We start from the raw sequence: 12,497 nt of genomic DNA, 5'->3' as shown, positions 1-12,497 counted from the left end.
ATAAATATATATATATATGCCTAAGTGACCATTATTACCGGAACGACTGGTTGACCAGTCGCTATGACGCACACTGACCTTAAAAAGGAAAGAAATCCTGGCACATATTACAACATGGATGAACCTTGAGGGCATTATACTAAATGAAATAAGCCAGACACAAAAATACAGATAACTATATGACTCCACTTATATGAGGTATCTAAAGTAGTCAAATTCACAGAAACAGGAAGAATGGTGGTTATCAGGACCTAAGGGAAGACTGAAAAGGCGTGTTGTTTAATGATTATAAAGTTTGTTTTGCAAGATGAAAAAGTCTCAGAGATCTGTTGTGCAACAATGTGAATACAGGATGTAGCAAAATTAGGTTTATAGTTGTGAGTATACAAAATACAGAGTGTGTTCTTATATTATTTAATAATTACTGTATTATTTTCCACATGAATACTACTGAACTACACACTTAAAAATGGCTAAGATGGTAAATTTTATGTTATGCATTTTTTTACTACAATTTAAAATATTTTTAAAAATATCTGATTGCTAAAGAATAAACATTCGTTCTTGAAATGTTAATAATTAACCATGTAATATTATTATAGTAGAGGCCTGGTGCATGAATTTATGCACCAGTGGGGTCCCTTAGCCTGGCCTGTGGGATTGGGCCAAAACTGGCTCTCCGACATCCCCTGAAGGGTCCTGGATTGTGAGAGGGCACAGGCCAAGCTGAGGGACCCCACCGGTGCACAACTGGGGCTGGGGAGGGACGCGGGAGGTTGGCCAGCTGGGACGGATTGTGGGAGGGCTCCAGGGCATGTCTGGCCCATCTCACTCAGTCCTGATCGGCTGGACCCCAGCAGCAAGCTAACCTACCAGTCAGAGTGTCTGCCCCCTGGTGATCAGTGCATGTCATAGCAACTGGTCAACTGGTCGACTGTCTGCCCTCTGGGTGGTCAGTGCACATCATAGTGAGCGGCTGAGCAGCCTTAGCATATCATTAGCATATTATGCTTTGATTGGTTGAATGGCCGACTGGCCAACCGGACACTTAGCATATTAGGCTTTTATTATATAGGAGGATTCTGGTGTCCATTTAGGCAGGCCTAAACACCTTAAGCTTATGGAAGAAATTTGTAAACCTGATAAAATTATTATTTTAAAAATCATTTATATTCTGTTATCTGAAAAAAGCCTGCCATTACATATTCTAGGGGTGGGACCATTAATGCACCAATGAAAGAGCAATGTTTCATATGGCACAGGATGGACACCTTTACTGACAGACTTAAAAAGCCTGTCTCACAGATCCCTGAGGTCTTCTCTTCTCTTCTCTTCTCTTCTCTTCTCTTCTCTTCTCTTCTCTTCTGTTCTCTTCTCTTCTTTTCTTTTTTATTCTCCTTCCCCTTCCCTTCCCCTCCCCTCTCTCTTCCTTTCCCTTCCCCTCCCTTCCATCTTCCTTTCCCTTCCCCTCCCTTCCATCTTCCTTTCCCTTCCCTTCCCTTCCATCTTCCTTTCCATCTTCCCTTCTACCTTCCCTTCCACCTTCCCTTCCCTTCCCTTCCCTTCCCTTCCCTTCCCTTCCATTCTCTTCCCTTCTCTTCCCTTCTCTTCCCTTCCTTTTTCCTTTTTGCTCTATAGGTTCAGAGCTTCATGCGAGGATGGTTATGTAGAAGGAAATGGAAGACCATCGTGCAGGATTACATCTGTTCTCCTCATGCTGAAAGTATGAGGAAGAGAAACCAAATTGTGTTCACTATGGTCGAGGCTGAGTCAGAGTACGTTCACCAGCTCTACATCCTGGTCAACTGCTTCCTCCGGCCCCTACGAATGGCCGCCAGCTCCAAGAAGCCCCCCATCAGCCACGACGACGTCAGTAGTATTTTCCTCAACAGGTTTGTCTTGGCATAAATCAGTCATGTGAAAAACCCATTTGTATTTCTTAGAATGTTTACTCTACTCGTAAAAAAATAGGTTTCATACATTCACTTTTATGAGTTTATGATATTGAAAATAAGAAAGCTATTATTTGTGTTTCATTACTAGTCCAATTTGTATATCTTTATCTTGAATCTTGGCATGTAGTTTTCTGTTTTTCTCCTCTATTTGACATCTGTTTTCTTATCATTGTGTGGGGGTATGTGTATGTTGGGGAAGATCATCTTCCTCACAAAACGAAGGAAATAGAGTGATTAATGGGTCTTTACATATGATTTATACAAAAGTACTCTAGGAAGAGCAAAAACTAACAGAGGGCCTGAGACTTTCTAGTAAATCTATTCACTCAATAAATATTTATAGTATCTTTACTGCTGAGGATTCCTCAGTGAACAAAGCAAAAAAAAAAAAAATCCCTGCCTTCATGGAACTTAAGTTTTGATGAAGGAGGACAGACAATGAATAGTGATTAAGTGAACTATGTAGTCTATCATGTGGTGATGAGTTCTGTAGAAAAATGAAGAAGCAAAGGAGAGCCCTAGCCAGTTTGGCTCAATGGATAGAGCGTCAGCCTGCGAACTGAAAGGTCCCAGGTTCGATTCTGGTCAAGGGCACATGCCCGGGTTGTGGGCTCAAACCCCAGTGGGGGACTTGCAGGAAGCAGCCAATCCATAATTCTCTCTCATCATGGATGTTTCTATATCTCTCTCTCCCTCCCTCTTCCTTCCTCTCTGAAATCAATAAAAAAATATATTTAAAAAAAAGAAGCAAAGGAGATAAGAGGGGAAGGAAAGTGCTTAGGTGTTTCACTTAAAATTTTAGTTATTTGTTTTTGAGTAGATAATACAAGTTCACAAGTCAAAACAACATGAAAACATCAAGCAATAGTTAGAAATCTCATTTTTACCCTGCCTTCGCCCACCCCACTCCCCCACTTTCTGTATGTAATCATTTAAATTAATTTCTTATATATCCTTCCAGTGTTTATTAATATAGATGAAATCAAATATGGATTTTGAGTCTTACTTTGCCTCTTCTTACACAAAAGGCAATGTATTTTTTATATAGATTTTCTTTCATGTATCAATATATCCTGGACATCTTTCCATATTGATATCTAAAGACCATTCTATTTTTTTAAAAATTGCTACATTGTATTATATTATGTGAATGTGCCATAGTTGTGTGTGTGTGTGTGTGTGTGTGTGTGTGTGTGTGTGTGTAATGAGAAGAAGTCTGATAACATGTGATTAAAAGCTAGGCTTTACTGTTGTGAGGAAGGAGGGAGATTTTCCCACATTGGGTGGCAATGGCTCTACTCAAGACTAAATTATATTCTTATTGCATTTTTATAGTGAAACAATCATGTTTCTTCACGAAATATTTCATCAAGGACTGAAGGCAAGGTTAGCAAACTGGCCTACTTTAATTTTAGGTAAGTGCATGCTTTGGTTTCTCTTACTCTGGCTACAATTAGAGTAAAATAATTTCAACATTATTCAGCTGAAGCTGTTGAATTTTCCCACTAATCTGTGAGCTGCTTTAGCCATTGGGAATTTGTCTCATTGGCCTTTGGGCCCTGCCTTACTATTTACCTTTCCCCTGGCCTGTCGTGGTCGTTCTGGGCTAGAGTCAGGCTCTGCCCTGGAGAGCACTCTGTCAGATCAGTCATTCAGGCATCTGGACTGGTCCCATGCATGTGTGACACCTGGGACTGGGAGGAGCCACTCCCTGCCACTCCCATGGAGTGAACACAGTCTCTCTCCAGTACCTTAGATAATTTACTGAGCACCAAAAGACACTGCCATTCTACTTCTTCTTTCAGCTGATCTGTTTGATATCTTGCTCCCCATGCTGAACATTTATCAAGAATTTGTGCGTAACCACCAGTACAGCCTCCAAGTGCTTGCCAATTGTAAGCAAAACAGAGATTTTGACAAACTCTTGAAACAGTATGAAGCCAACCCTGCCTGTGAAGGGAGGATGCTAGAAACGTTCTTGACCTATCCGATGTTTCAGGTGAGTCCTCTGGGATGCATTTTATGAGTCACTAGTTCCAGCTCAATGTTCCTCATGACCAGAGGGAGATGTGCAAGGATCCCCTGTGAAGAATTATAACACACATGCATCACCTCTCATCTTGATCTTGACCTTGAGATAATCAAATTTATGCCTCACATTCTCTGCCTAGTATAAATAAGAAAGCCAGGCATTTTTGAGACAATTACATAAAAAATGATTTTTTTTGAAAAGCAGCACAATGTTCTCTTTATAGAAAGATTCCACGCAGACCTCTTCCATGAAGTCTCCTCCTCCAGCATGTTTAAAAATATTATTAGGGTTACAGAAATAGGATGCTGTGCAAATGTTCCAGGGTATGCTGGTTGCGTAAAAGGTTCCTGAGAAGTTGAGTGGACTAGTGGGAAAGTCTTGTGTTCCTGGCCATCCTCCCCACCCTGCTGGGATTGCTGTTGAGTCCCCCTTGGCTGGAGCTCTGGAGAGCAAAAGGAGGACCTCCCAGGTGACAGAGGCTGTGTAGACTTAGGAGCCAGAGGCATTAGCTGGACCGGGGACTCTTGGCCCCTCTCGGGCTGCTGCAGGGAGGCTGGGGCTTGTCATGACATTCACTTTGTGGGAGTAGAGCAACCCAAGGGATCAAGTACACTTGTGTTCTTTCCTATATCTTGGGCTTTACCATTAAGAGCCCTTGAGTGAGAATTGCAGAGGCCAAAATGTGAACTGAATTGCCTGTTCTCTTGAAAAGTGTTGATGCTGTTCTTTTGGAAAGGCATCGAGTGTTCCGATGTGGAATTTATGGGGCTTCTGGCCAGCCCTCTAAATTGTCATGTGGTAAACCGAATCCCCGAATCATGTGTGTTAGGGTTTCTGTGGGGAGCTTTGTCCCCCTCAATGCTGACCCCGGTGGATCATTTTCTAGCCTCAGAAAGAAATGTTGGCCTGGTTTGTAATGGTTTGTCTTACAGTTTGTCAAACCTGCTTGAAATCCTGGAAATTACAATAGAAGTTTATAAAATCTCTATAAAAACAAAAAGGATGCATTTGAAATAACTTAAGTATAGTGGAACTTTGCAATGTTATTGTGTTTTTTCATGGAACTGAATTGTTTGAACTCTTTGCCTCTCTGAGGAAATATTTCACAAGGAAAACTTCAAAGAAAAAAAGATTTCTTTTTTGGTAACCTTATACAAAATTGTAATTTAAGATTTATTTACAGTGAAACAAAGTTTGCATAATGCAATGTTCTTCTGAGATTCTATTTGAATTTTTGGCAGTTGCCTCTAGGTTATGATTAAAATACCCTAAGTTGATTCTGTTCAGCAACCCCAACTCAGGTGAATATACAAAGGTAGAGTGTGAAAGACACATGGAACATTCAGAGAGGTTCCCAGCTCCTTACCCACCGATGTCTTTCCAATTGCTACTTAACTCCCCCTGGTGAAGCTCTCTCAATGTTTTAAAATGGCAGACTGCACTTGCACTTTAGGTGGCATGTCCAAAAGTTGAATATAGGGCCTTCGAAAGGCCTGTGGATTTCTTAAAAATTCTGTGATGCTCTTCCACCACCTCCCCCTCCCTCCCCATGGAGCTTAAGCCCAATAACAATGACTGGGCATTTTGATTGACCCCAAGGACTTCCCATAATACAGACAAGGACCATTGGACTGGGAATCTTTGGGAGACCGGGATGTCTTGCTCACCCTTTAGTCATAGCTTTGGGGAAAATAATGGAACCAATCTAAACCTCCATTTCTAGATCTCAAAATTGAAGCAGCTGAGCTGTGGTTATCTCCCGGGCACTAGCTCTCTGACTCTGTGATAGTACTCACATTAGACTAGTTCTGAAAGTTTGGTTGGGTAACTACATGGTGGTGTTAGTTTACCAGTGGTCGGCAAACTCATTACTCAACAGAGCCAAATATCAACAGTACAATAATTGAAATTTCTTTTGAGAGCCAAATTGTTTAAACTTAAACTATATAGGTAGGTACATTGTTATTAACTTAATAGGGCACTCCTAAGGCTTAGGAAGAGCCACACTCAAGGGGCCAAAGAGCCTCATGTGGCTCGCAAGCCGCAGTTTGCTGACCACTGGTCTAGGCCCTAACCCTCTCTGCCTCTGCCAAGACTGTGGTGGCCCCAACATCTGAAGGGTCAGATGTTGAGATTCTCTGGCTTCATCCAGACAAGGGTAACCAAGAGCCTCAGCTTATGAGAGCCATTGCTTGCTCTGGGAGAAACCTCAGATTTAAAGAATTTGGCCAGAACTGTTCCAACTGCAAGAAATGGGCAAATTGAAAGAGCACAGAATTGTGCTCTTTATTTATTTGCTTCCTCATAACTATTTTGCTTCCTTATAACTATTTTGAATAGACCAAGAGGGAAAATCATCAGAGTTTGCTGCCCAAGGGCCTCATCCTCATTGATGTCTCTCCTCTGTCTTGTTCATTTGGTGTCTCTCCCTCCTACTGTCTCTCTAAAGTAATACATGGAACACTTGGGGGTGGGTTGCTCTTTCTAGAAGTTTAAAGGTTTTTATTGCTAGGTCCATGTCCATTCTACTCTTCCTGTTCTCTTTTGGTCCTTTCACTAATGAGGTGGAATAGTCATGAGGCACTTGCTCTCTCAGATGGTCGAGGCACATCTATGTCCCTCTGCATACATTGTATTAGCAGTGGTACTTCTGCCTTGCTCTGGTGTAGGCTGGACACCTTGGGATGAGGGTGGCACATTTCAATTTTTGCTGTATAGCAACAATGGAAGAGATGAGCCTAGTTCATACCTCCAGATTTTTTTTTTCGAGCCTGTATATGGAAACAGAGGTTGGTGTGGAGCAGAGAAAGGGGAGAGGTGATTGGCAACTTTTAGCCTGTGTATGTGTAGAAAAGTATTATATTCTACGTCTTTCTGGGCCCCTTGTCCAGTAAGTCAATTGCTGCTGTTAATTAACTATGTTGAATTATGGAAACATGGAGGAATTGTAGAATTTGGATGATACAGTGAATATATCCTCAATTGAACTATCAGATAAGCAAATCCAAATGTTGCCAAGAAATTTGTTATGAAAAACAATGTAGTGATTAACATAATTTTTATTTCGCAAAGACAGTGGCTTGTCTGGAACTGTTTAAATTGGCCTCAGCTGCTCATAAATCCATAGGTAAGCTGATCATGAATTCATCATGGTGAGAGCAGCACCGTTAGATGTGCACCAGAAAGTAGCCACCCGTTTATGGTTATTGGAGAACAAACTAATGAATGTCTATAAAGTGACAAGTATTGTTCCATAATTGAAAGCGGAATGATGATTCATCTGGATCAGTGATTTCAACTGGTGTGCCTCAAGAATTTTTAAAAGGTGCAGTACCTGACTAATTTAGTCAGGGGCACTTGACCTCTTTTCCCTTAGATTGTCAAATTTAAAAAATGACAACAGCTAACACAATAGCCATCCGGTGTGAATGAATCAAAATTTATATCTATATATATTTTTGTCAGATCGCAAAAAATATAATAATTTTTTTGGTGTGCCACAGAATTTTAGTAATTAGTTTATGTGTGCTATGAGATGAAAAAGGTTGAAAACCACCGATCTAGACAGTACTTTCTGTGATTCTTGGGTTTTGGGGGGAACAGATTTATAATCACACTTGAATATACAGATAAGCTCTTTGGGGAGCCATCTACTTCTCTGCAGAACGTTCTTTGCCCACTTTTTGGCAGTTTCAGGCATGTTTGTTCCTTCACTTTCTCGTGGAAAAGGCCAGTTACTAAATTTCAAATCCATTCTCTTGAACCTTAGCCAGGGAGCTCTCTAAAATAGATTGAATTAATGGGGGAGGATCATGGAGGTATTGACTAAACTCAGTTTTGTGGGGTTTCATGTACTATAAGTAGCCAGGCTCTCCCACTCCTGCCTTCTTTGTTATGAAAAACTGAGTACCTTAACTGGTGATTGCCTTGATTTTCTTGTGGACTACTAACTTAGAGGAAAACTTTGATCAATCATGGGATTAAGCGAAAGGGGTATTTGAAAGTATACTTATCCTAGGAGCTTCACCAGGGTCACAGCCCTAAGGCTGTCTCGGTGAGAGGTCTATGGGGTGGGAGGCAGCAAGCCTTCCAAGGGAAGGGTCTGCTGTTCCCCACCTCCTGTGACTACGGGGTCGGTAGTACTGCCGAAACCTTGACTTGATGACATTCCCTAGGATGTGCTCCCGAGTAGGAGCTGCAGATTGATGTCTGTGTTGATGGTGCTGCCCTCTGTGCTTCACACATAAATGTGGGCATCCAGTACATATTAGTAAATTACCAGTGAAGGCCACCACTGCCGAGAGAGCAAAAGCAGAGCTGTGGACAGACTCACCAACACCATGTAAGGTCAGAATGCAAGCAGCTACCCACGGAGCCCTGGGAAACTTTCACTTTCTTCATTCTCAGAGGCGCTTCCAGGGGTTGAGTGAGACCCCAGTCCTGGAGCAGACTTACTGGGCAAGTGCACTGGTCAGAGCTGGGCTTGTGGCTGGCTCTGCCATTTACTGTGAGGCCACATTGGGCAAATTACTGACCCTTCCACACTTAGTTTCCTTATATGTAAAATGGGGAGGAATCTTATGTTGTTGGAGGATTATACGCACATGTAAACCTCGAGCACCTGATCTGACCCACAGTGAGCAGTGTTATGGTAGCTATTGTTCATGTATGTTATTAAGATTAAACCCACTGCCCCTGATTTCTAACAAATTTTAGTTTCTAAGCCAGTAAAATTTAAATATGTTGAATCACTGAAATTTGAGTTAAATCTCTGCTATAGTGTATTAAAACCTTCAGGGGGTTGGTAGAGTTTCTTCTGCCTTTGGCAGAATGTGGGTAGTCTGTTTATAAACAAAAGTACAAATAAGTAACCTCATTAAACAATACTTTTTACTGCTAGAAGGAGGATCAGAATATAACAAGGGTGAACATATCTTCTCCCAAATTTTAATTCTTTTTTATAAATATTGATTTTTAGAGAGAGAGGAAGGGGGGAGAGAGAGGGGGGAAAAGAGAGAGAGGGACATTGATGTGTGAGAGCAGAACATCCATTGGCTGCCTCCTGCACTCCCCCTACCTGGGATAGAGCCTGTAACCCGGGCATGTGCCCTGACCAGGAATCAAACCGGCAACCTTTTGGTGCATGGGACAATCCCCAACCAACTGAGCCACACTAGCCAAGGCCCAAGTTTCAATTCTTAAAGAGAACGTTACAGTAGGATTGTCAATTTTTTCAAAAAAAATTATAAACAGACAAATATATATAACATACAGACTCTAGTGACTTGATGATAACTCTATCAGTTTCCCTATGAACCAATTTTCAAAAATTATGATCAAGAAATATATGACTATATTAAAAAATCAAAAGAAACAATTATTTCTTTGTAACAATACTTTATTACTCTTTTCATGTGTTCCTGGGGAATTTGCGCATGTGTGTACTAGTGTGTGTGTGTGTGTGTGTGTGTGTGTGTGTGTGATTGAAATGTAGTTTATTTTAAATGTTTTAAAATATATTTCTTTTTTTCTTCTTTATTGATTAAGGTATTACATATGTGTCCTTCTCCCCTCTTTGCCCCCCACTCCCACATTCATGTATTTCTTAAAAAAATGTTTGAAAAACAATTACAACCATAAGAGATGAGACGAGCTTCTTGGAAGTGATGAGGCACAGAAGAGAATGTCCCGGTTACTGATCCTCGCCTCATGCTCACACTGGCCTGTGTTTGCGTTTAGATCCCCAGGTATATCATCACCATTCATGAACTGCTCGCTCATACACCCCATGAGCATGTGGAGAGGAAGAGTCTGGAATTTGCAAAATCAAAACTAGAGGACCTGTCCAGGTACGCAGAGAACTTACAATAGCGGCCTGTTATGGGAAAGCAGCAAGTCAGTGTTTTGTGGAAACCTAATTGTATGTCTAGGGAACAAGAGGCAAGACACAATCCAGCTTCTCAGATTCACTGAAAGTTTAATGATAGCTCTTGAGAGCAGGTGTACTTTGGTTTAAGGTGAAGAATGTTCACCTTTCTTTCAGCATAAAAGAAAAATGACTTTTTGTTGCATTTTTGTATTCATATTTGCCAGGAAGCTGGAGCATGTATATCTTGGATTTATCAGTAGCTTTTCAATGTTTCAGACAATTATTTATATCTGTGTTCCTTTAGCTTATCTGGGATAAATGGTATAAAGCCTCTCATTTACTCTGCCTCTAAGAAATGGCACTCTGATTTCAATCTTCACTAAAAGCTTTTCAGAAAATAACATGTTGCTTTCCTGTTGCATTTACCAGCGGCATTCCCAGGGAACTCAGGATCACTGACCCGCTGATCTGTAGAGTCATGGTGTACATTGGCCTTGCTTTGGGTCATGGCCTGTTGTGGTCCCGACATCCAGTCTGCTTCCCTCACAGCCCCACTTACACTGATACAAGTTCCCAGGTGGGGCTCTTTGTTCACCGGCCAGGGCAGTACAAAGATCTCTGACAGTGATCCTGTCTGTGTCCTGGCCGACAGGATAATGCACGATGAAGTGAGTGACACGGAAAACATAAGGAAGAACCTTGCCATAGAAAGAATGATCGTGGAGGGCTGCGATATTTTGCTGGACACCAGCCAAACTTTCATCCGCCAAGGTAAGTCCTCATGCCGCGCACCCACCATCTGAGTGATCTCTGCGTTTGTCACACGATCAGACCCAGGAAAGCATTTGGGAGCAGGCTTGGTGTAGCTGTGTGACTCATGCGGTTCGTGCAGGATATCCCCACGGTCTTGAGGGAGGCTGTGGTCAAGGCCCACCTTCGTGCTGTCTCTTTTTAGGGGCCACGAAAAACAGCAACACAATCATAGTACAGCAGGAGTGGCACAGCCCCTTACGTTCTGACCGGACTCTCCTCCTCAGTGGGCCAGACGTTCTCTGCAGCTCCAGTGAGGACAGACCCGTCTGGCCGATGGGAGTGTCAGTGCCAGGTGGTGACGACATCCAGGCAGAGGCCCGAGAGAAGCTTGCGTCACTTAAAGCCCTCTCATGTGGCAGTGGGGACAATGTCCGCAGTGAAAACAGCTGTCTCCTGTTCCCATTTTTCATCAGCACTTCTGGAGGCCCCGCATGATATGTTCGAGTCAGCTGGTGGCTCCAGTTACCATGAAATGTCACGCTGACCCCTGCCAACCTTTGGAAGTGGCGAAGGCATCTTGTTTGTGGGGTGAGCTTTGGTAGCATCACCCCGTAAATTGAGCTTTTGAAGAGTTCAAGGTATTTGCGCTGGAAACTGTGGAGAAAGAAGAGCCTAACGGTGCACATCTCTCCGCGGCTCTCACAAAGTGCAGACAGTAAACCACATCCCAGATTATTTCTAAGTGCTGAGGCGTCCCGGGGGAGGGGAGCATGCCTCATGGGGTTGATGTGAGACAGTGTATTGTACACATGTATCATTTTGAACCTGGTGAGGAGCGGCACGGAAATTTGGGACTAGCCTTTAACCTGATTTCTGTTTACACTATGCCAATATTGTTTGAAGATAATTTGCATTTCTGTTGCGCACCAAAATGTGCTGCTTAAAATATTGTTTACCTCATCAAACCAAACATGTGTGCCGTGCACATTGATTTTTGCACAGAATACTTCAAAAACGTAACGCATGCTGTTCTACTTTCCATTATTTATTTACAAAGAGAGAAATCACACTGATGTTAAAGTTTGGAAGTATACTGTAGGAAATGATACCTTTTCTCATTTTGGCTTTCGCTATTAATTTCAAAAATAACAATAGCGGAGTATAATGCTAACAACACCAGGCCTTCTGAATTTCCCCTCTGTTCCTCTGCACAGACTGTGTCCCATGTCGGCTCCTGCCTTCCCGGCACTTCCCTGCCTGTGTGCCCTTAGTGTGTTGTCCGCCAGCCTGGCGACCAGGAATGCCCTCACCCATCTCTTTCGTGCCTCTTAACGGTCTACTTGTCCTGCCAGGCTTAGGCCAGACACATCTAAGTAGCCTTTTTAACATTTCTGCTTCTTCTCGTCCCCTCCCATGCAGTTAGAATGAATTGACCTTCCTCATCGCTTTCAAAGCCCTTTGCTCCCGGTGCATGTATTTCAGGCTCTTGTGTATTATAAGTCCATGTTTGCATGCCTGTCTCTCCCAGTAATTATAATTCTGGAGGGCAATGTCTGTGAATTCTCTCTTGCCTGGTACAGAGCTTTCCATGATACCTGGAAGGTGGGCATGGGATTAAATTGAATCACTTGTTCAATTGCAGCTTGGGTTGTAAGGTGTCTTCTTTTGTATTTTTCTTGTGTTCAGAGTTTACTGACAAATACTAATTGACCTGAGCTTTATAATATGTGGGAATGGAAACAGGAGTTTCTCTAACTGTTATTTCTCTAATTTCTGAAAGGACTTTTGATTGCAAAGGATGATTATACATAACCATTTGGTATAGTTCTACAAACTTAGACAATTTTTATCTAAGTTTGTAAAAAGCATCTATAATGAAAACTGCCCG

The 12,497-nt window shown here is 42.2% G+C and overlaps 1 protein-coding gene across 2 annotated transcripts in view; it reads left to right on the top strand.

Annotated features, from left to right (window-relative positions):
- RASGRF2 (Ras protein specific guanine nucleotide releasing factor 2) overlaps window positions 1-12,497 on the top strand; it is a 122,072-nt gene that overhangs the window by 14,256 nt on the left and 95,319 nt on the right. For both annotated transcript variants that reach the window (XM_023750319.1, XM_023750310.1), the window contains exons 4-8: window positions 1,639-1,892; window positions 3,291-3,370; window positions 3,761-3,954; window positions 9,727-9,836; window positions 10,509-10,627. In XM_023750319.1, coding sequence (XP_023606087.1) covers window positions 1,639-1,892; window positions 3,291-3,370; window positions 3,761-3,954; window positions 9,727-9,836; window positions 10,509-10,627 — 757 coding nt within the window. The remainder of the gene's footprint in view (window positions 1-1,638; window positions 1,893-3,290; window positions 3,371-3,760; window positions 3,955-9,726; window positions 9,837-10,508; window positions 10,628-12,497) is intronic.

The sequence above is a fragment of the Myotis lucifugus genome, unplaced genomic scaffold, assembly GCF_000147115.1.
Source record: "Myotis lucifugus unplaced genomic scaffold, Myoluc2.0 scaffold_0, whole genome shotgun sequence".
NCBI classification, from domain to species: domain Eukaryota; kingdom Metazoa; phylum Chordata; class Mammalia; order Chiroptera; family Vespertilionidae; genus Myotis; species Myotis lucifugus.
This window is presented reverse-complemented; position numbering and strand designations above follow the sequence as displayed.